The 24,210-nt window shown below is 41.9% G+C and overlaps 1 protein-coding gene across 1 annotated transcript in view; it reads right to left on the bottom strand.

The window, feature by feature from the left end:
• LOC124596503 overlaps window positions 1-24,210 on the bottom strand; it is a 174,087-nt gene that overhangs the window by 49,190 nt on the left and 100,687 nt on the right. The window contains exon 5 of the mRNA XM_047135661.1: window positions 387-533. Within this exon, the coding sequence (XP_046991617.1) occupies window positions 387-533 (147 nt within the window). The remainder of the gene's footprint in view (window positions 1-386; window positions 534-24,210) is intronic.

The raw sequence follows: 24,210 nt of genomic DNA, 5'->3' as shown, positions 1-24,210 counted from the left end.
ATAACTTCACTTTGACATTTTTTGTAAGGATAATTATACTTTCCGCCATCATTTCAAAATTTGCAATCTACCAATGAATTAAAGTAAATATGAAAAATAAATGAGAGAGAGAGAGAGAGAGAGAGAGAGAGAGAGAGAGAGAGGCAGGCTCTAGCTTGGGAAGGGTTTTCTTCTGAAAGCTAGCGAGTTTTCATTCTCTCTTGTATGAGCCTGTTAATGACAATGCTTCTGCTATTCAGCGAGTGGTCCCCTTTTGCTCCTAAATTATTTACATTTTACCAGAACTTTCCTACTAAATTTAACCACTAATAATACATTTTTAAACTACATATGAAGTAAAAAGGATGAATACTAGAATTGGTAATGTTACAACAGAAGTAACTCACCTTAAGCAGCAGTTTTTGAGTTTTAAAGTAACTTACAGCAAAAATAGAAAGTGCAAGAATCAGCACAATTCTCCTCATCGTTCCACCCATTAGGAATACACAGACTGGTAAAAGGGCAAAACTCATTGCAGCAATATTTGACCAAACCTAAATATGACAGAAAGATTATTATTATTATATATAAAGAAAGAAGTTTTATTTCATCACAATAAGTACAGAAATACAGGTAAAGAAAGAAACTGTGCAAGCTAAGAAATTGCACTTTTTTTTTTTTTTACATTTATTACCATTTTACATTTTCTTAGTAACTTGTATTATCAATATGGAGAAGCTGATCATTGAACATAACTACTGTCAGTTTCCAAAACATGAGCAAGATGACAGAGATACATGCTAGAAGTTAAAACTGCTGTGAAGTTTTCACATTCATTTCTGACATCACACACTTTTAAGACATACCTAGCACATAGTTCACAACCAAACATAGTAAATCATATACGCAGACATTCCCGAGATACAGCGATGCTCTCTCTCCTGTGTAACAGTGTGTGTACGCATTCTGTGGATCACTGATGAGTCGCCCTGCAGTCTAATCTCCCATTACAGATGATTATTAGCCCTGCGGCAGTCACTCCACAATTCGTACCATTAGTAGTCACTACAGACTGTCATTTCGCATGCAGATAAATTAGATTTATATGTAAAAAAAAGTCATTCTGAGTATATAATTTACTATGTTTATATTTTAATGGCAGCTTGGACTTCCATGTGTTTTGAAACAAGCTCAGAAGACAACAGGAGCAGAAAGTTTCTTCGTCTAGTGCAGCTCGCTCAGTTTTTAGCACCATGAATTACTAAAGCACCAACAACTGTAACCTAGCTGCAAACTGCACACGACTGCCATGTGATTACACCTCGTTTCATCTTGTTGAACTAGTTCAACCATTTCTGCTTTGACCCTCTCTTGGGCAATTTCATCTCAAATCAGGCAAATCAAAAGTGAACGTGTCATATCACTACTTCAAAGTTCGCTGAAAAAAAAATGTTTGTAGAAGTTCCACATGATACTTCTCCAAAACTACAATATTTTGATTTTCTGATGATTTCTTAAAACACTACAGACCTCTCTAAAAGAGTATTTGTGAAAATCTCACAACGAAAGACAAAAGTGACACATTGTAGTAAAGAAACCAAAAGTGATATCTGAATTTATTTTCAATAAATACTTTGTTCCCAATACTATAAGACATGATTAATACATATAAGATTTTTTCACTTTCTTTGGAAATATAAACAATGAAAATTTGTAACTTTTTGAGAATTTCAAAATTGCGTTTTGAAAATAAGAATAGTCACAGGATGTTAACTGTCTCGAGAAATGATAAAGTGGAAGGATTTCTAATTGTCAGCTACGACATTGTCGTCGTCGACATCAACAGTCCACAGACTGGTTTGATGCAGCTCTCCATGCTACTCCATCCTGTGCAGGCCTCTTCATCTCCAACTAACTACTGCAACCTACATCCTTCCGAATCTGCTTGATGTATTCATCTCTTTGTCTCCCTCTATGACCATTACCCTCCACACTGCCCCCCCAACACTACATTGGTGATCCCTTGATGCCTCAGAACATGTCCTACCAACCGACCCTTTCTTCTAGTCAAGTTGTGACACAAATTCCTCTTCTCCCCAATTCTATTCAGTACCTCATTAGTTACGTAATCTACCCATCTAATCTTCGGCATTCTTCTGTAGCACCAAATTTTGAGAGCTTCTATTCTCTTCTTGTCGAAACTATTGTCCATGTTTCATTTCCATACATGGCTACACTCCATACAAATACTTTCAGAAACGACTTCCTGACACAAATCTATACTCGATGTTAAATTTCTCTTCTTCAGAAACGCTTTCCTTGCCATTGACAGTCTACATTTTATATCCTCTACCTTGACCATCATCAGTTATTTTGCTCCCCAAATAGCAGAACTCATTTACTGCTTTAAGTGTCTTCTTTCCTAACCTAATTGCCTCAGCATTGCCTGATTTAATTCAACTTCCATTATCCTCATTTTGCTTTTGTTGATGTTCATCTTATATCCTCCTTTCAAGACACTGTCCATCCCATTCAACTGCTCTTCCAGGCCATTTGCTGTTTGACAGAATTACAATGTCATCAGCGAACCTCAAAGTTTTTATTTCTTCTAAAGGGATTTTAATACCTACTCCGAATTTTTCTTTTGTTTCCTTTACTGCTTGCTCAATATACACATTGAATAGCATCAGGGAGAGGCTACAACCCTGTCTCACTCCCTTCCCAACCACTGCTTCCCTTTCACGCCCCTCGACACTTATAACTGCCACCTGGTTTCTGTACAAACTGTAAATAGCCTTTCGCTTCCTGTATTTGACCCCTGCTACCTTCATAATTTGAAAGAGTATTCCTGTCAACATTTTCAAAAGCTCTCTCTAAATCTACAAATGCTAGCAACATAGGTTTGCCTTTCCCTAATCTATCTTCTAAAATAAGTTGAAGGATCAGTATTGCCTCACCTGTTCCAATACTTCTACGGAATTCGAACTGCTCTTGGGGAAAAGCAGTTTGGATTCTGTAGAAATGTTTGAACACGTGAGGCAATAGTGACCCTACAACTTATCTTAGAAGATAGTATTTTGCAGCCGCAACTTATTAAACTGACAGTTCAGTAATTTTCACACCTGTCAGCACCTGCTTTCTTTGGAATTGGAATAATTACACTCTTCTTAACGTCTGTAGGTGTTTTGCCTGTCTCACACATCGTACTCAGCAGATGGAAGAGTTTTGTCATGGCTGCCTCTCCCAAGGCTATCAGTAGCTTTAATGGAATGTTGTGTACTCATGGGGCCTTGTTTCAACTTAGGCCTTTCAGTGCTCCGTTAAGTTTTTAATGCAATATCCTATCTCCTATTTCATCTTCATCTACATCCTCTTCCATTTCCATAATATTGTCCTCAAGTGCATTGCCCTTCTATAAAGTCTTTATATACTCCTTCCACCTTTCTTCTTTCCCTGCTTTGCTTAGAACTGGTTTTCCAACTGAGCTCCTGATATTCATACAAGTGGTTCTCTTTTCTCCAAAGGTCTCTAATTTTCCTGTAGGCAGTATCTGTCTTACTCCCAGTGATATATGTCTCTACATCCTTACTTTTGTCCTCTAGCCATCCCTGCTTAGTCATTTTGCACTACCTGTCAATCTTATTTTTGAGACGTTTGTATTCCTTTTTGCCTGCTTCATTAACTGCATTTTTATATTCAAGGCTACCCATTCTTATTCTACTGTATTTCTTTCCCCATTCTTGTCAATGATTCCTTAATGCTCTCCCTGAAACACTCTACAACCTCTGGTTCCTTAAACTTATGCAGGTCCCATCGCCTTAAATTCCCACCTTTTTGCAATTTCTTCAGTTTTAATCTACAGTTCATACCCAACAGATTGTGGTCAGAGTCCACATCAGCCCATGGAAATGTCTTACAATTTAAAACGTGGTTCCTAAATCTGTCTTACCATTATACAGTCTATCTGAAACCTTCCAATGTCTGCAGGTCTCTTCCATTACTGTGGTAGATGTAGGCTTGTGTCTATCTTGGCTACAATAATGCGTTCACTATGCTGTTTGTAATAGTTTACCTGCATTCCTAATGTGGTCATTGTACTTAGGGAATACGCAATCAGAGTACTTGTCTATACGAAACATGAGAAATCTTTTAGAGAGTTTTAGCTTTATTCTCAGGGTAAAAAATTATGGGCACTTAAATATTTAAACTGAAGTGATTTTGTCATATGATGACATGGTTGGAGACCGTGGCTGTTATTTGAAGACAAATGATGATGTTGAGACAGCAACCAGCCACAAATTTATTTTGAGTTTCTTTATTCAAGAGGTACCGTTACCGGTTTTGAATCATTACAAGTCATTGTCAGATGGCTTTCATGCTTTCATTACAATATGTGCTGCGTTTTTTTTTACTGATCAGTAATCCTAAAACAAAAATAATACATAATTATAAGCACGTCACAAAGATGGTGGAGTTGCAGATTTGCATTTCATGTGAGTCACACCCCAATGCAAATCTGTAACAACCATTTTTGTGACGTGCTTCTGATTATGTATTATTAATATTTTAGGGTAACTAATCAGTGAAAAATGCAGCACATGTTGTAATGAAAGCATGAAAGCCATCTGACGATGACTTGTAATGATTCAAAACCGGCAACCGTACCTTTTTAATAAAGGAACTAGCAATAAATGTTTGGCTAGTTGCTGTCTCAATATCATCAACATTTAGTCTGATGGCTGATTCTAAATAAATGTCATACAAAACTTATTTCTGAATTAAAATAATTACTTTACAACATTAAAAGTGAGAGGGAAAACAATTCATAATTTTGTTTGAAAGCATTTTCTAACAAATGAGACACAGAATATTTATACCCATTTTCTTTTTATTATTCACAAAGTATTATTGTCTTCTGTCATGATTTCACATCATGACTTTCCATGAATTAAAATTGCCTAAAATGTAACAACACTGCACTGTTGAAAAGAGTTCAATTGCTTTTTCATCTGCTTCTCACTGAACTGTTATAAGCCGAGTTGAATTTGCACACCCTGCAAGAATATTCCAACAAGAGCAGTACTTGGGAAATGGGAACTGCACACTGATCTTTTTGATGATCGCCATTTGAAAGCATTAGCAGGACCATGAGGTGTCAAAGAAAACTGTTTTATCTTGCAGCTCATGAGAGAGAGCTATCTATCCCACCCACCACTGACTGTCATACACACAAGAAACGAAGTGGATCACTACAAAGTCTTCTAACAGATACTGTGGTCTCTGCATTTCACACACAGTAAGAGGCTGCATTTTGTGGAGAATCATTCTTGCAAAGTATGTGCCACTTCGGAATGCAACACAGTTGTGATTCCACTGAATTCGTATCACAGGCTTCAGAGCAGACCACTCTTCTTTTTTAAATGGGATTCCCTTAATGCACTTTCACTTACAATTGAGTGTTTCACATTTGTTGCTGATGTTGATATGGTGTGTACAAATCCAGTAGCATCTCCTACAGTACCAACAGCTTCATGCTGGAGATTAAATCTTGTTACAAGATGTTTACAGAGACCTCCTACCACATCACATGCAGTTTTTACGTGATCTTCTGCTTGAAACATCCATTTTTTGTCTTTATTCCTGTACTACAGTGTTAAACAAGCTCAAAATGGAAAACAGTTTTTAAAATGAGATGCTGCATCATGAGTCACATACACATATTCAGGAAATACATTGCCTCTAGATGCTATGTCATCGATTATTATGGCGACAGCGTAGCACACATGTCAACTGTCATGAATGGGATCACTGACAACAGCAAAACAGTGTGATGTTCCAAGTAAGTGAGCCACACACGTTAATATTGATACCTGTGACAGGTGTTGAGAGGCCAGACAAAAATGTGGTTCCTGAAGAGGGGCAGCAGCCTTTTCAGTGACTGACTAATCTGGCCTTGTAACATGAACCAAAATGGCCTTGCTGTGCTGTTACTGTGAAAGATTGAAAGCAAGGGGAAACTACGGCCATAATTTTTCCCGAGGGCATGTAGCTTCATTGTATGGTTAAATGATGACAATGTCCTCTTGGGAAAAATATTCCAGAATTCCTTTCTGCAAAGCAACAGACCAGTCCTCAGCAGAATCGGAATGAAGAACTAAGTGTCAGCATTCTGAGATGTGGCTGATTTTACTTCTGCTATGGCGATCTCTGAATCGTCCGAGTATGATGGTGAGCTGCTATTCCTTTCATGACCCGGTGCCCAGTCTCTGTAATAAACTGCTCTGGCTCTACTGTCTTCTTCACAAAGTCTCCTCCCTCCCACAATGCATAGGTTAGGTAATTGTCAGTATTCTGAAGGTGTAATGCTTCAACAGTCATCATTTCAGCATCAGGACACCCAGTACACTCTTGCAACCAACATTTATCATGCAGCTCTTGACATACACACTAAAGCATCAGGCCCATCTCTGTGTACTACTTTCCTGTGAAACTGCTTACAGTGAAACAAACAAGTTTCAAATTAGTGCAGTAAATGCATGTAAATACTTCCTTCACTGGCTGGTAATTCCCATTTTGGCCTTACTAAGTAGAATTTTATGAGACAATTTTTAAACTTTGGTTTTCCTTTTTCCATTGGGAGATATTCTCTTATTGATTTTGTCATAAATCTTTTTACCTTTTTAACTCACAGAGGTAATATCAGCCTGATTAGGACTTGCCTGCTGCAATCATTGTCATCACTTAGGTAATATTCCAGAGCAACAATACACGTATCATCTTTTAACAGATGCCCACAGTAAGAATCTGGGCATTCCCAAATACCTTTCTCATTCTTTATTTTCCAAGCTTCCAAATCAAATAATGTGAGGAAATGGGTATGCATTTCTGTATCTGCTGCTGAGAGTAACCACCTCGTATCAGTGTTAGTAACTGTACCGCCTCAGCACAGGTGACTGCTGAGGTAGCAGTGTTTAGGTTTTGAAACCACACTTCACATTTTGTGCATGTATCACTATTTTCAGGTTCTGCACTAAATGCATCTACACTATACACTTCACAAAGCTTTGAAGATGTTGCTTGTGTAAAACTTGTTTCAATTTCTTCCACTTTTCTTTTTATATAATGTTTTCTTCTTCTGCTTCTTACGTTTCATGGAAATTTATGAGGGAATCTCGTAGGGGCTACAGCAGGAATGCTAACATTCAACGCATCAGTAACTTGACACCCATGAATACAAACACCTGCACTGTATTCTTCAATTTCACATTCAGGTGATGGTGATCGTTCAAGTGGGTTGTTACTAAACTACTAAACACGTAGATCAAACGATAAAAACCTCCTGCACGAATAAAACTCAAAACTAAATCTGCCTTCGCAACGTCATCCGAAAAAGTGCAGGAAGCATATCAGGCAGTGCAAACGTCTGCCTCAGTGGATTAAAAGCGGGCAGTCGAACAAGATGTGGACTACTGTCAAAGCTGATCCGCAGTGACAAAGGTGGGTCCTCGCGGTGCAATAAATAGCTGTGTGTCACTGAGGTGCGGCCAACGTGCAGCTGGCAGAGGACAACAGAGTCCTTGTGAGAGACCCGCAAGGAGGAGCGCCATGCAACGGTATCCTCATTCATGGCCCGAAGTTTGTTGGGTGAAGCAAGGGCGCACCATTCTCCACCCCAGGTGCGAAGTACCTTCTGCGGCAAAACTGATCTAATGCCACTCTTCGAAAGGCCAATCTCCGTGGCTAGTGCACCGACAGCCTGTTTGGCCAGAATGTCAACACGTTCATTTCCCGGGATGCTGACATGACCCAGGGTCCACACAAAGACCACAGAGCAGCCGCAATGGGCAAGAGTATAGAGGGACTCCTGGATAGCCATCACCAGACAAGAGCGAGGGAAACACTGGTCGACAGCTCGTAAACCAGCTCAGGGAGTCACTATAGATAACGAAGGTCTGACCTGAGCAGAAGCGGATCTACTCTAGGGTGCGAGAGATGGTGACCAGCTCGACAGTAAAAACACTGCAGCCAGCCGAGTGTTGTTCACAATGATCCCCTAGCGTAAGAGCATAACCGACACAACCAGCAACTCAGTATAGACAACGTCAGAGCCTTGAAACACGGCAAGGATTGAAAGAAAGCAGTGGCGGAGGGCCTCAGGAGGGACTGAGTCCTTTGGGCCCTGTGCCAAATCAAGCTGAAGGCATGGGTGGGGCACACACCACGGGGGTATATGCAGAGGGGCCCGGAAAAGAGGTGGAAGAGGGAGAACCTCAAGCCCAGAGAGAAGAGCTCTGACGCGAACCGCAATCTTCCCCACTACCGGGGCCACCATTCCGGAAAATGGACGACCGACTGAGGGAACAGGAGGCGATATTTGGGATGCCCGGGCAAGCTACAAATGTGTGTAGCATAAGCGGCCAGTAATCGTTGGTGCCAGAACTGCAATCGAGGGACACCTGCCTCCACAAGTACGCTGTTGACAGGGCTTGTCCGGGAAGCTCAAGTGGTGAGTCTGGTCCCACTGTGAAGGATGGGGTCCAGCAACTGTAATGCTGAAGGGGATGCCGAACCGTAAGCCAGGCTCCCATAATCTAGATTGAACTGAATTAATGCCAGGGACAGCCGTAGAAGGGTAGACCAATCGGCACCCCAGCTGATGTGACGCAAGCAACAGAGCGTTAAGGTGCCGCCAGCACATCTGTTTAAACTGCCGAATGAGGGAGCCAAGTCAACCAGGTATCAAAAACCAATCCCAAAAACCAATGCGTCTCCACCACAGCAAGAGGTTTGCTATCAAGATGAAGCCGTGGCTCAGGGTGAACAGTGTGTTGCCAGCAGAAATGCACAACACAGGTCTTGGCAGCCGAAAACTGGAAGCCATGCGCTACAGTTAACTAGCAGCCTACAGCTGCTGTTCAGCAGGTGCAATGCCAGTGGAGCTATAGTACAGGCAGAAGTCGTCAGCCTACAAGGAAGCTGAGGCAGACGTTCCCACAGCCGCAACAAGCCGATTAATTGCAATCAAAAAGAGGCAGACGCTTAAGACAGATCCTTGGGGTACCCCATTCTCCTGAACTCTGGTAGTTCTATGGAAGGCCGCAACTTACACACGGAAGGAACGAAGCGACAGAAAATTTGGTACGAAAATTGGCAGCGGACCCCAACGACCCCAACCATGAAGCTTACAGAGGATGTGATGTCGCTATGTTGTATCGTATGCCTTCCGCATGTCAAAAAAGACGGCGATCAGATGCTGACAGCAGGCAAAGGCCATATGGATGGCAGACTCCAGGCACTTCAGATTATCAGCGGCAGAGTGGCCCTTACAGAACCGACCCTGAGACGGACCCAAAAGCCCCCTGAGACTCAAGTAGCCAACTGAACCTCTGGCTCACCATGCATTCGAGCAACTTGCAAAGAACATTGGTGAGGCTAATGGGGCAGTAGCTGTCCACCTCCAGTGGGTTCTTTGTAGGTTTCAACACGGGGATTACGAGGCTTTCCCGTCATTGCGACGGGAACTCGCCCTCAACCTAGATATGGTTGAAAAGGTCGAGGAGGCGTCGCTGGCAGGCCACCAAGAGGTGTTTGAGCATCTGACAGTGGATGTGATCTGGCCCAGGAGCCGTTTCAGCGCAAGCAGCTAGGGCACTTTGGAATTCCCACTCACCGAACGGAGCCCTGTACGATTCAGGGGGGCACATGTGAAATGAAAGGCTCTGATGTTCTGACTGCTCTTTCAGGGAGGGGAAGAGGCAGTGGGCAATTTGCAGAAGCTTAACTCTTAGCAATATGCTTCGCTAAGAGGTTTGCAATTGTGTCTGAGTCAGTACAGACTGCTCCATTCAGTGAAAGCACAGGTACGCTGACGGGGGTCCGATAGCCATAGAGTCGCCTGACTGGGGATGGGGATGGGGAGGTACGGAGGCCAATGGTGGAGACATACCTTTCCCAGCACTCCTGCTTACGTTGGCGAATGAGGCGGCGGGCTCGCGCAAGGAGCCGTTTAAAGGTGATGAGGTGTTCAATGAGGGATGCCGCATGTGACACTGGAGTGCCCGCCTGTGATCTTTAATCGTCTTGGTGATCTCGGGCGACCACCAAGGCACAGTCCTCCGCCGAAGGGACACAGAAGAACAGGGAATGGAAGATTCTGCATCAGTAACAATGCCGAAGGTGACTGAGTGAACCACCGCATCAATGGCATCATTGGAAACAGGCTCAATGGTGGCAATGGAGGTGAACAAATCCCAGTCGGCATTATTCATAGCCCATCTGCAGGGGCGCCCAGAAGAGTGATGCTGTGGCGTTGACAGAAAGACCAGAAAGTGGTCACTACTGCACAAGTCTTCATCCACACTCCATTGGACAGATGGTAATAGGCTAGGGCTGCAGATCGAAAGTCCGATGCCTGAGTACATGCCGTGCACCACACTGAAATGTGTGAAGGCACCATTATTTAAAAGAGAAAGGTCAAGCTGTTCCAATAATTGCTCAATGATGCTGCCTCACCCTGTTGTCACTGATCAACGCCCATAACCCTCTGTGGGGTGGAAGTCGCCCAATAACAGAAAAGGTGGCGGCAATTGGTCTATCAGCACGCCAGAACATGCTGCGTGACATCACCATATGGTGGAAGATAGAGACTGCAGATAGTAACAGCCTCAGGTATCCATACCCCGAACAGAGACAGCCTCTAAATGTGTTTGTAGAAGGACAGACTCACTGTAAACGGAGTGAAGGATGTAGATGCAGATGCCACCAGATACCCTCTCATAAGCTGCCTGGTTCCTATAATAACCCCGATAGCCACGGAAGGTGGGGGTTCGGATCGCTGGAAACCAAGTTTCCTGAAGAGCAATGCAGAGGAAATGGTGAAGGCTGAGAAGTTGTCGGAGCTCAGCAAGACGGTGGAAAAAACCGCTGCAGTTCCACTGGAGGATGACATTGTCCATGGCTGAGAAAGGTGTGAAGGGACCGAGGAAGCATATATCACCGCCGGGTCACCTACTGCCACCAATTGAGTACCGATGGGAGAGACATCCATCATGTCTGAGGGACCAGCGAGATGTGGGTCCTCAGCGGACACCAGCATCTCCACCACATCCTCAGTTGCAGAACTTGTAGGTAGCAGTGGAACAGGTGCCACCGCAATTTCCTTGGTCTTAGGGTCTTTGATTTCAATTTCTCACGCTGTTCCTTTGGTTGCCCTTGCTGGGAGGGCTTCTTTGATTCAGTCTCCAGGACTGAATAGGACCGCGAAGCCCTATGACCAGCTACCTAGGGCTTCTGCAGCCCCTAGCAATGGGGACTGGTGTCCCCAATGGTTGAGGGGGTGCTGCTCCCGAGGTAGGTGGTGCGGGAGAAATAGTGGAGGGAGGGGGGGGGGGGGGGGGGCGCGATTGTGGCCCCCACCATCAAGGGGACAGCTGTGGTCCTTCGGCTCCGAGATATGACTGTATGTGGTGCAACGAATGGAGCTGTAACAGGAGTGACAGTGGCAGCATAAGATGACATCATGCACAAGGAATGAAGCTGTTCAAATTTCCGTTTAGCCTCAGTGCAGGTCAGTCGATCCAGGGTCTGGGATTCCATTATTTTCCATTCCTTCTGTAGAATCTTACACTCTGGCGAGCAAGGGGGATGGTGCTCTCCACAGTTGACACAGATGGGAGGCGGGGTGCATGGAGTATCGGGATGGGATCGACGACCACAATTACGACATTTGAGGCTGGAAGCTCTGAAGGCATTGCTAATTACGCATATAAAATTTTTTTTCGTGATTTTCTTTATATTTCTATTCTTTTTCTTTTGTTCATATGGGCATTTCTAATTGTGATTATGTAACATTCTACTGTTGTTTCTAAATGTAAAGATGTAATTGTGATTATTTCGTTTGCCAATGGATAAATATGTTTCTTGCTTTGTACCTGTGGTAAAGTTTGTAAAGTTCTCTTTTGAAATATTATTAATTGTGAAAAATGCAGTCAATAACATTTATAAAGGTTTATGTAATTTACGATAACTATATAACATCTATAGACAGGGGACAGCGAAAGTGATATCGAGAGTCGAAAGGTTGTTGCGTAGTAGAGGGGATGGTGGATGGTGTGCCTGTGAAGCGTGCGTGGGAAAAATAGTACTGTGTTTCATGAAAAGCATACGTAATTGTATGGACAGTGATACCGAACTATCAGATTGTTAATTCTCTTTACCACTGCGGTATGTAATGCCATCGCCAGTGAACTTTAAGAGCAAATAAACCGGACTGTGAAAGTACCGCTAACATTACTTTGTTGTGGCCGACACAAACTGTGCTTTTATACGAATGAACTTTGCTGGTATAGGTTTTGGGTGGTGGAACTGTTGTATATCACATTCTATCAAGCCGTGAAAGTGAAGAATAATTAACTGTGCAATATAAATGGCTTTCAGTGATGTTGTCGAAGTTTGAAATGCGACAACAGAGTGGACATTGTTTACGGTGTGCTTCAGACACAAGAACAATTCTATGAACTGTGTATTAATGGCTAAGACTATATGAATGTGACGAACTGTGTAATTATGGACAATAGCATCACGGACAGTGCATAAAGTGTAAAAACGAGCGATGTCTACGTCATGTACTTTGAAAGAGAGGACCTGTCAACAACGTTCGTATAATGGCGTCTTGTGGTTTGTTAATCACCACGGGGTTAATGATACAGCTGTTGTAGTGGGACGAAATTAAGCGTCACCCATCCACCAATGTCAGCCCAGTTTGCAGGTGACCAAGTTTAATTTAGTTTTGTTTATGTATTTTTCTTAATATTTGTAATAGCTGTAAATTATCTAAAAGTTTTGTATTTTTTTATGTGTTTCATGTACGGAGAGGGCGGCGCAACGAACGAAGACAGCATCTTCGTTGCCGCGACCAGAGAGGAAATTGCTGGCCGCTATACGTCGCGGGTCGACAGCCAAGGAGCAACAGAAGATCCTGGAACCGAGTTGTTGAGTCATGCTTCTAAAAATTAAAAATGAATTTTTGTACTCTTTTTGTACAACAATGACGTCATATAGAGCGTAATCTTATTGAAAAGTCAGTCATTGTTTGTCAACGGTCAAGTTCACATCTGTATGTGTAGGAAGCTAATAAAATAGTGTATGCTACTAAAGTTTAAACACGTGTTCTGAGGATTTATTTATGAAGAATTGTGTAACAGATTAATAATATATTTGACAAGATTATTGATTCTGACAGCGTTCATCGAAACTTTGAATCTCAAAAGTTTATTTAATGTGTGATTCTGATATCTATCAGATCAAGATAACGTGTGTCAATATAATTTCTGAGGAGAAACAAACGAAATTTAAATCGAAAATTTTATGAAATCCAATTGGCCCAAGTGATGTAATTCTTTGCATACGACTCAACTGATGTTTTACAGTTTCGTTCAAGAACCATTCTATGACAATTTAAAAAGAATATAAATCATTTTGAAGTGGGTTGTAACTGACGTAGGTGACGAAGTCTGCACATGGTCATATATCAAACAAAAATCGGTTATAAAAAACTTACGTCGTTACACTACACTGTGCCGGAACTTTATTTGCGTTTCGCCGGAGAAGATTAACCAGCGGAACTGCCTGTATCCTGCTCTCATCATCGTAACCCGCCGACATAGTGCTGCCCAACGCAACGCTTCGTATGCAACAAAAAGTTAAGGGATTTCGCCGAACGCTATCCCCTGACCTAGAAAATTTCTTTCTCTATTAAAAGTATAAGAATTAGAGACTAATTAAATTCTTTGTTTAGTTTCTTTGCTTTCTGCAAACGAAAATAAAATTACAATCAGTGAATTAAAAGTTGCCTGGTAGTCATTGTTGAAACACCAGCAACTATGAACTTCTTCCCCTCATTAGGACTAATTCTCCTTGCATGTCAAAATTATTGTAGTTATTTTATGTAGTTTTATGTATTGTTATGAGACTAGATATATGACAGTGACTAATAAGAGTATTTTGTCGCGAAATATGGCTTCGCGCGAAAATTACGGCGACCGCCATAATTGCTTCCGTTCTGACCAATAACTTAAAAGCTGCTATTTCCGTATTGGTGCTTTTCCTGACGTGAGCGGGAATTATAAATGTCAGCTGTCAAATCACGTAGTGGCTGTTTACCCAGTAATAAAAGTTTTTGATATTGTATTGCTACGAGTCTTAGTATTAAGAGACACTGGTTATACTCAAAAGTGGGTAGATGTATGATGAAACCACCCAGTGTTCATGCGATTGTTAACAGTATTGTGTGTGATTCATGACATTTTGTCACTTTTTCTAATTCCTTTTAGATATTGTCTTAGATGTCTTTGAAGTGTCAGAGAATACACACACAATTTTGTCGGTTCAGGTTAATTTCAGAGCAGTTTTTCGTGAATATTAGAGTTTTCAGTTCATAAACAAAGTGGGATCGTGACCAATTGAGAAGTATAACGAAGAGTGTGGTTTTCCAACTAGAATTTTGGATGACTTCACAATTCAGATTTTGATAATTATTTTTCCTGTGGATTGAGGTCATCACAAAGCACAGCGGAAAGACATATGACCAAACTTCCAACTCTTTAAGCACCGCATCGGGGGAGGGATATATGGCTTAACATCACAGCAGTAGACAATCACCTTCAGCTTCTCGGGTAATGTGTCACCCTCGAAGGCCAAGATGAAGGCATCAGTGGCAACCTGATTATCCCTCGGACCCCGGTGGACACGCCAGGTGAAATGGACACCTTGTCACTAAGTTGGCGCACAGCTCGTCATCTGACTGTAAAAGAAGGTCCCTGTGGAAGATAATGCCGTGGACCATATTTAAGCTTTTATGGGGCGTGATAGTAACAGAAACATCCCCAGCTTCTTACAAGCGAGTAATGCCCAGGATCGGGCAGAGGATGCTGTTTTTATCAAGACTGACCCAGACTGCCTTTTTAGCAAGCCCTCCACCTCCCCGAACTTGGCCTCTAGATGCTCTACAAAGAAATGAGACTTCATGGACACAAAGGATTCCCCATCAGCTCTCGAACAGACTAGATACTGGGGCGAATTGGTCTCCCTGTCATTCATAGCCTTTCATTCCTCCCATGGTGTGGCCAGGGAGGGGAACAATTTGGTGTTGTACATGTTTGCATTAAGTTGAGCCCTCAAACGCTTAGACTGCTGTTGGTTGGCCACCGGCAAGAGAAGATATGCTACGCTTCATCGCGTGTAACCCACTCTGATGCCACCCACTCCGACCAAGGGCCCTTCCTATGGGTGCCACCCAGCCACAGCAAAGGCCACCTGGCAGGATGGCCGTTGCCGGGAGTCCCGACGCCCCAGGGAGATGGGCATCTACTCCTTGGCATACATGGGGAGTTAACGGCACAGGCATCAGCAAAGTGATCCCTGTGTTGTCAGGGGGCTACAACCAACAGGGTACATGGCAGCCCCACCACAATGGACTGGCTACCGTGCTTGATATTACGTGGCAAGTGGTCCACGGTCGTCGTCAGCGCAGAAAGCGACACTGCAGAGTGCATGGCGGAAATCGCACCCAGGAATGTTTCCTCGCCCAAAAGGTGGAGAAGGGGCAGGACTGCAATGCAGTGATGAATAAGCTGGCTAAAGGTCTCAATGCACGATGGACACAACACACTTAGTAAGGCACCCTTCCCCAATTGGCTCGCTCTTCGGAATAATTTTGAAATATGGTGGTCAAGTCCAAGAGGGGACGATCACGTAAGGGCCGAAACGTTTGCGTCTCCTTTTAGTTGCCTCTTATGACAGGCAGGAATACTGCAGGCCTATTCTTACCCCCGAACCTACAGGGGGATATTTTTAAGTGGAAAAATCAACTTAAATTTCGTATTTTCATCCTAAATTTGTAAGTTAAAGGAAGCCCATAAGTGTGCAGGTGTCAACTAAATTTCAGCACACCAAGAGGGAGCTTCAACACAAAACATTGTCCAGATCTCCAGTACTTTTTGTTTATTAGTTATATTTTTTTTAGTTCACTACTGTTTAAAGAGTTATTTACACAATCTACATTTTTCAAAGGGCCATATCATTTACAAAAATTACAGTAAAATAAAAATACTTTATTCCTTAACACTTATGATATGGAGGTCTAGTATATCTTTTTGCAGAGAAATTCATGACCACAAGTTGACATGGCCTGTATGATCTGAGATGAAATCATCCTCTTCCTGCACACTGTCATGATGGTGGAGACTGGATACAAGTAGAACGCTGTTTCCTTTCTTTGGAATAAATGGTATAAGAGTACAAGATTTTATCTATGCATGTAAGAACCCTCTGGACAATTACATGGCTTCACGAATTAGAGTTGCAATTCCACTCTGCAAAAATATATAAATGCAACAAGTATCTTACCTATCGCTAACAAAACAACTAAGAAAGTAACACCACAATAATAAAAAAAACCTTGAGAATAGAGTACGATATGGCTACAATGTGTTCCCTTTACTGCTTCTCCTGAAGTCAACAATGGAAATTATATCGAATGCCACTGCTGGACAGTCAGCCTGCAATTCTCAAACATCTCACCACAACTACTAGAGTGAAAGTGAAACGAAGGAGTCATGTAATACTGCCAACAACAGGAAGATACTCGGGTCGTGGGATTTCTCGCTCTGAAAAGGTGAAGAAATACACTCGTGTGGACTGTGTCAGTGTGCGACTACTGCAGGGTTAAAATGAAAGGCACGCAGGGGCTGGAACACTATTTCCTCTCAATAAGGGAGTCACTACTCGGACAAACGTTATCATGTTCTCTCTGTTCACAAGACAATTTGCAGAGATTTGCAGTTTAGCCCAGAGTTTAAACACTACCATCTCTTCATCCTTTGCCAGCCAACTATTGACAAGCAAACTCTATTTTCCATTTATAAAAATCTTCACAGATGTCAAACCAATCACTGTGCACATTAATAAAGAGAAGCAGCTGTTAGAAATTAATTCTGGACATAATACTAAAAAGAACCTATAATGTTACTGCTTTATATTTTTTGTGCTTACCGAAGCTAATTTAAGATGGTAAAATTATTGATCAAGTTATAACTCTAAAAATAGCTGTGGTTTCATCCGTTACAGTACCTAAGTAACTGCCCTTCTCGACCAATGCGCCACACAACCGTACTCGACGGCTCAGACAGTGGATGCCACCTCCGTGCCCACACTACCTCCACACTTTGGCACAGGTGTCTAAGAAGCAGATGCCGTTTACGGCGTCCGTAATAAGTGACGACGGGCCGGCCCGTCCGGGCACCACCGCCTCACTGGCCACCATCCCCCACCGCAGCACAGTGCATCACCGGTGACAAGCAAATGAGTGAGTCAATGCTGTTACCGTTACCGTCACATTTATCTGCCGTTTGATCGTTACTAATTCCTTGCGGTATTCAGCAGTGCCTTCCGGTCCCCCTACCATTTCCCTTTCGACTTTCCTACCAACTACGGCAAATGGTGTGGCGACATTACACTGTCGACACTAGACGTTACGAATGACCCCGCCTCGGCAATGCGGACTACTCGGGCCCGGAGGAGACCGGCTCACTTCCGGCACCGATACTGCTGAGATGGCGATCTGTCTGGACACCTGTACGCAGCCGATAACTGCACACCTCCGACCGTCACTTTAATCTCTCTAACTCAATGTGTCGAGTTACCGAATGTAAAGTCGTACGGTGGGGAAATTGTGGCCTACTGATATTCCTCTTTTGTACCGACAACTGCCTGGTATTAGATTCTGTACTATTTCTGGAATGCCACTCTAGTGTATATCGTGAATGATTTTCGTTTTTGATGACTGTAGAACAGTTTTATCTAGCCATTCCACTTTGTGTCATTTCCCTTGTTAAATGAATTCTGCTTACGTGAATGAGGATAACCCAAAATTTTATTTAATTACTAGTTTGAGCCCAACACAAAATCAATCTTCACACTAAATTATGTAGAAATGGTACATCAAAAATTGTATGCAGCAGCATTCATTTCACATTATCTGTGCTCTACAACTGCAGCTACTCTGCAAACCACTGTGAAATATACAACATGAAGTGCTACTTATTAGATTTATTCTCATTACATTTGTGTACGGAGCACAGAAATGTGGCCGATTAAACACCTCTGCCTGCACACTATCTCTTATGTGGGACAGCCGCAGCCAGAAGTAGAGATCTCTAATAATAACCACAGAGTTTCTCTCCTAAATAACTGGCCGCTTTCCTGCCTGCTTCTCTGTACAGTTTGATCTGCTATATTTACGGTGCTCCGTATCTGATTTAATCTAATCTATATCTAATGGTTAACTGGTTACGTTTGGACTACTGTTGTCCGTACGAATTTGCGGCATGCCCGAGGAACTGCGGATCTGTACTTTCTGCTTACCTGACGACCCAGTAATTGCTTCATTTACTACAAGACGAGGAATGTGCAGTCCTATCTGTGTTGCAAACATAATGTCATGATTCATCATACATAACTTGATGACGTGGCTTCTAGGCTACAAAACTGTTTGTTAAATGAATTATTTACAAAAGGAGCCAAGCAACTGTTACTGAAGACGACTTCTACCTGCACTGTTGTTAGTATAATCTCGTTCTTGTGATCTCTAAGGAAGTCAAAGCTGCCAATTTTTGCACCACAGTGAAATCTTACATACAGCCACATCACCTGTGAAGAGTCTGAGGTTTCTATAATATTTGCTCATAGCTTACTAACATTCAACACGACCAGCACAGGTCCCAGTACACTCCCCTGGGGTACGGCTGAATTTATCGACAACCCTCCAGCTGAGATAACATGTTGCACTTTTCCTGCCGAGAAATTCTCGATACACTAACAAATTTTGCTCGATAGGCAAATTATTCGTACTTTTGATAATAAGCCTAGGTGTGGTAGTGTGTCAACTGCTTTACAGAAGTCAAGAAATGCTGCATCAACACAGCTGCCCATATCTGTGGCTGTCAGAATGTTTCTGTGAGAAAGGCAAGATTTGAGTTCCGCGTGACCAATGTTTCATTCGTTGCCGGTTGCCGTGCATGAGGCAATTCTTTTCAAGATATCATTATGTTTGATTTCAGAGTATGTTTGAAGCGTCTACAAGAGACATATCAAAGATAACAGTTACTTGTGGATTATTTCCACTACACTTTGTGTTGACAGGTGTGATATGACATATGCTTTGTTTCAATTATTGGGCATATATTTTTATTTGAGAATTATACATCACACTATGCTTATGAGAAGCCCGCCTGGTTAGCTATGTGGTCAATTGCACTGCTGTCCAGGCAGGAAGGTGTGCCGGTCCCGGCACGGATCCACCCGGCGGATTAGTGTCGAGGTCCGGTGTGCCAACCAGTCTGTGGATGGTTTTTATGGGGGTTTTCCATCTGCCTTAGCGAATGCAGGCTGGTTCCCCTTATTCCACCTCAGATTGCTGCGCCAACACTATCTTCATGTACGCGTACACCATCATTACTCTACGACGCAAACATTTGGGGTTACACTCGTCTCTGGTACGAGACATTCCCGGGGAGGAGGGGCGTCCCCAGGAGGCCAAACCGCACAATAACCCTGGGTTCAGTGTGGGGCAGCACTGGGGTGAGTGGACTGTTGTGGGGTTGTGAACCACTGAGAGCTACAGCAGGGACGAAGCCTCTCCAACGTTTCTAGGTCCCCAGTTCCATACAATAGAATACAAACAATACAATAATTAAAAGAGGAACTAACTCAGTATTCTGTATAGAATCAGACAGGTATTCCATTAGGCCATGGAACCTCATTCAGATTTAATGATTACAGGTGTTTCTAAACAGCACTGGCAGTAGCACCTGCATCATTCATCTTCACAGTGATGGGAGAATTCAACTGGGTCAATAGACCCAGAGTTTCATTGCTAAATGAAAACTGTCATATGTAAAGGCTGTCAGCGACACCAAAGATAGTTTTGTGAGATGACTTTCAGTAACATTCTAATAGAGTAGCTGAAGATTTACTCATTGTTCTTTTGACAGGCAAGCATTTCATTTAGCATTTCTTGTTCTACAGCCTTTCATTTTCTTGAACACCTACTGTGCAATCAATACTGCTTATTTAGTAGTTTCTTCACAGGGATTGTATACCACAGAGTGTCACAAATTTTTCTAGTGGGTGCATACAGTCAACTATTATTCCACACATCAGTCATCATTCGTCTAGGTGCTCCTCCCCTGCCTTATACGTTTGGAGTTCCTCTTCGAGATGTGACACTACTTCCTCTTTATCTAGTTTCTTGCACATTTAAATCTTTCTGCTAGCTTTAGCTGTACTTTGTACTCTGGTGATTGTTGTTGCTATGACTGCCATTTGGTCACTGATAATGACCGAAATGTGGATGTCCTGAAAGTACTTATATTTATTTGTGGCCACTCTATCCCCCCATTTCCACAACTAGTGGGCTTCTGCATTATCTGTTCTAGGTAGTTTTCAGAGAAAGCATTTGGTACTGTTTCACAAGTTGTCTTGCCATGCCGACAGTTGGAGCAGCAACACTTCACTGTAGTGTAAAAACAGCCACTCAGATCCTACAAGTGAATACGGAAGTCAAACTGCCTGCAGCGTAACACCAGGAATTTGACAATGTCCATATGTTCTGCTGGTATAGGAAGTTGCTTCTCCACTTAAGGCATTCACATTTTTCAGAATATCTACAACACAAATACTTGCCGAGCCAGATAAATGTAACAGTGTCAGCATTAACACAGTATATCATTAGCATCCCAGGGTCATGAATACAAACTTACACTGATTTGTGTGTAAACATGCCAGTTTCATCACTACTCCTCCTCCTCCTACTATAAGGAATCTAATTTCAAGTTATTTTAATTTCAAATAAAGGTATCAGTTTTATCTGTCAAAGACAGACATCTTGAAAGTTTTGCACAACAAATCATACGAATCGATAGCAGCAAATCCAGCAGGTCGCTGTGTCAATTTTAGTATTTACAAAACTAAAGTGCTTCCAGTATTTATAACTGCGCACTACAAAAATACGCATTTTAATTGAGGCATTCCACAGCAGACCTTCCCAAAATGTACTGTTCCCACTGCAATTCAATGTGTCTAAATGGCACACAGGCTGGTGGAGATGGATAAAACTGTTACTGGCCACATCAGTTCTGGATAAAATCTCGAGCTTTCGATGATTACCTCCATCGTCATTGCCAGGAGCAATTGACTGTCTTCACTGCTGCTGTGGTAGCCTTTTGTATAGCCCGTGGGCGGCTTCTGATTGGTCAGCTTATGACTGGTCGGCGATCATGTACTGCTGCCGCAGACGGTGTCACTGTGTGTGCTGGTGGCGCCACCTCTTCCGTTGGAACATAAACCTTGGAAGGAACGTCTCTGCTGCTTCTCTGGATCAAAGTGCTCGTTCCCATGCACAGCTCAGATGGTATCCACTATCGTGGTTAAAGTTCTTTTGGCTCATTCTTGTTTCAATAGCCTCCTTAACCCTAGGATGCATATACAGGGCCTCTGAGGCCCTTGTATGTCTACATTTAAAAAAAAATTCTGTAATTTTTTTTTTTTGTTTGATTTCAAACTGCTTTCCAGTACTCTTTCACTAACACTGTGACATTCCTCCTATCAAGTCTGAACGAGATACCTTTTTAAGTTTTTTGTATAATTCAATACGTTTACCCATACACCGTGAATGCATAAGCAGGGCTTCAGAAGCCCTCACACATTTATAAATGTTCTTTAGCTTATATTGTCTTCAACATTTGTTTGGGAGCAGTTATTAATTCAACAATAACTGTAGTGGTATTTTCAGCAACAGGACTGCCAACAGCAGCAGTAGCTGTAGTAGTAATAGTATAACTAAAAAATAATACACACTACTTTCACATATTGGCGAAGTTGGTGTATTATTGATCTTTTTGCTATCAAATGTTTTATTATTGCATAGTATTGTATTCCTGTGCTGCTCTTGTCAGCCTCATTGTTACTGTAGTTAGTTTGTTGCTGCAAGGCCCATATTGTTATGAGTGACTCATTTAGTGCTGCACAGGCTGCTGTTCGAGAGACATGCCTTTTGCTATGGCTTCGACACGCAAAGCAAGAGAGTCAGTACGTGCAAATGCAGCTAATTTTGAAAGTGTTGTGGCTCAGTGATTTGAAGAAGATGATTCTTGCGAGGAAGGAAATATTTTTGAAGATGTAAGTAGTGAAGAATCAGCCAATGAACTTGCAGATGTGAATATTGAGGCAGATGACAGTCCTTCTGATAATATTACTTCATCAGAGTCTGAAAATGTAGAACCAGCACAAAAAGGTATAGAAGACAACACATACATTAGCCGGAATGGAACGATTTGGAAATTAGATCCTCCTGCAACTTTTCGTACGCCTGTCCATAATATCGTAAAGAAGGCACCTGGACCAGTCCATGGTTTGAAAACTTGTAAACCTCACTCAGGATGCCTGGGGACTATTTCATTTCCAAGGAAATACTAGAGGAAATCATCAACTGCACAAATATTGAAGGCAGAAGATTGGCTGCTTTACATGGTAAAACGTGGAAAAATGTTTCTCTTGCTGAAATGGAGGGTTTTCTTGGTCTTTTACTGCTTTCTGGTGTTGAGAAGAGTTGGGATGTCCCTATTAGAGAATTATTCTTGGATGAAAAGGCAAATCCTACATATAAGGCCACCATATCAGCAAATAGATTTGAGGATATAAGGAGAATGATTAGATTTGATGACAGGTGTACCTGTGAAGCTCGATCTGCAGATGACAAACTTGCAGCTGTTCGTTATGTATGGGAACTATTTCTTGACAAGTGTAGAAATAGAATGAGTCCCAACGATTCGCTCACAGTTGACGAACAGCTAGTCCCATTCCGTGGAAGATGCAGCTTCGCCCAGTATATGCCCTCTAAACCAGCCAAGTATGGCATAAACATATTTTTGTTATGTGATGCTACATCTGCATATGCTTTAGACGGAATTGTTTACACGGGAAGGAAGCCCCATGAACCTATTCAGAAAAATCTCTGATTGAATGTGGTGAAAGATCTTGCTAAAAGCATTGAAGGATCATCAAAAAATATTACTGTTGACAACTTCTTTACTAGTGTGCAGCTGACAGAAGAGATGCTTCAGAAGCAATCAAACAAAATAAACCAGAAACTCCTAATGAGATGAAACCACCTGCCTCAAGAGCGATTCATTCCTCTTTGTTTGCATTTAGAGGTGACATTACAATGGTGAGTTATGTTCCCAAAAAGAAAAAAAGTCGGTAGTTCTCATTAGCACAATGCATCACGACAGAAACATTGATGAAACTCGTGCAAAAAAGAAACCAGATATAATAAAGTTCTATAACTCTACGAAGGGTGGAGTAGATCAAATGGACCAGAAAATTCGTTATTACACTTGCTAGAGATAAACAAGAAGATAGCCATTTCCACTATGGATGAATATGATGGACGTCCCAGCATCTGAAGTGATAAAAGGCGTTTGTTCCTAAGAGATTTAGCAGAGGAAATGGTATGACCACTAATGGAACTTCGTATTCAGATCCCTAATCTTCCAAAGAAAATCATTGGTGCCATGCAAAGATGTGGTGTTCAAAAAGATGTCATTGCCGAACCAACTTCCTGTTTCAGGAAAAAGAAGATGATGCAATTATTGTCCGCATAATAAACACAGGAAAAGTGCTATGACATGCATTAAGTGAAAACCACCATTTGTAAGGAACATAGTGGCGTTCTTTGTGCTTCTTGTTCGTCACATGTTGAAAACTAAGAAAAATGCAATTTTATGTGAACAATGAATAATAACTTTTTGTCAAAATATTGCCTATGTACATAATATTGTGAATAATGAGTATGTTTTAATTGAAGAAATTGATTGTAATAAATGTTATAAAATGTAAACTGCAACTTATAAGTGAATTAATAATATTATTTGTATATGTTGTATGTAAATGGATGTAACTAATAAAAATTTACTCTTCAAGTTTTTTTTAAAAAATTAATAAAATGTTAATCAGTCCCACCAGATCCTGTTACTGTATCTTAGGAATCTCAATATGACAATATATTTGACAGAAATAAATTTAACTCCAAAGAATGATTATATGAAAAAGAGGAAAATTTTAAATTCCTTTGAGGCCCTGCATATCCATTCATTCATTTGTGTGTTCGGCACCATG

The sequence above is a fragment of the Schistocerca americana genome, chromosome 2 (assembly GCF_021461395.2).
Source record: "Schistocerca americana isolate TAMUIC-IGC-003095 chromosome 2, iqSchAmer2.1, whole genome shotgun sequence".
NCBI lineage: Eukaryota > Metazoa > Arthropoda > Insecta > Orthoptera > Acrididae > Schistocerca > Schistocerca americana.
This window is presented reverse-complemented; position numbering and strand designations above follow the sequence as displayed.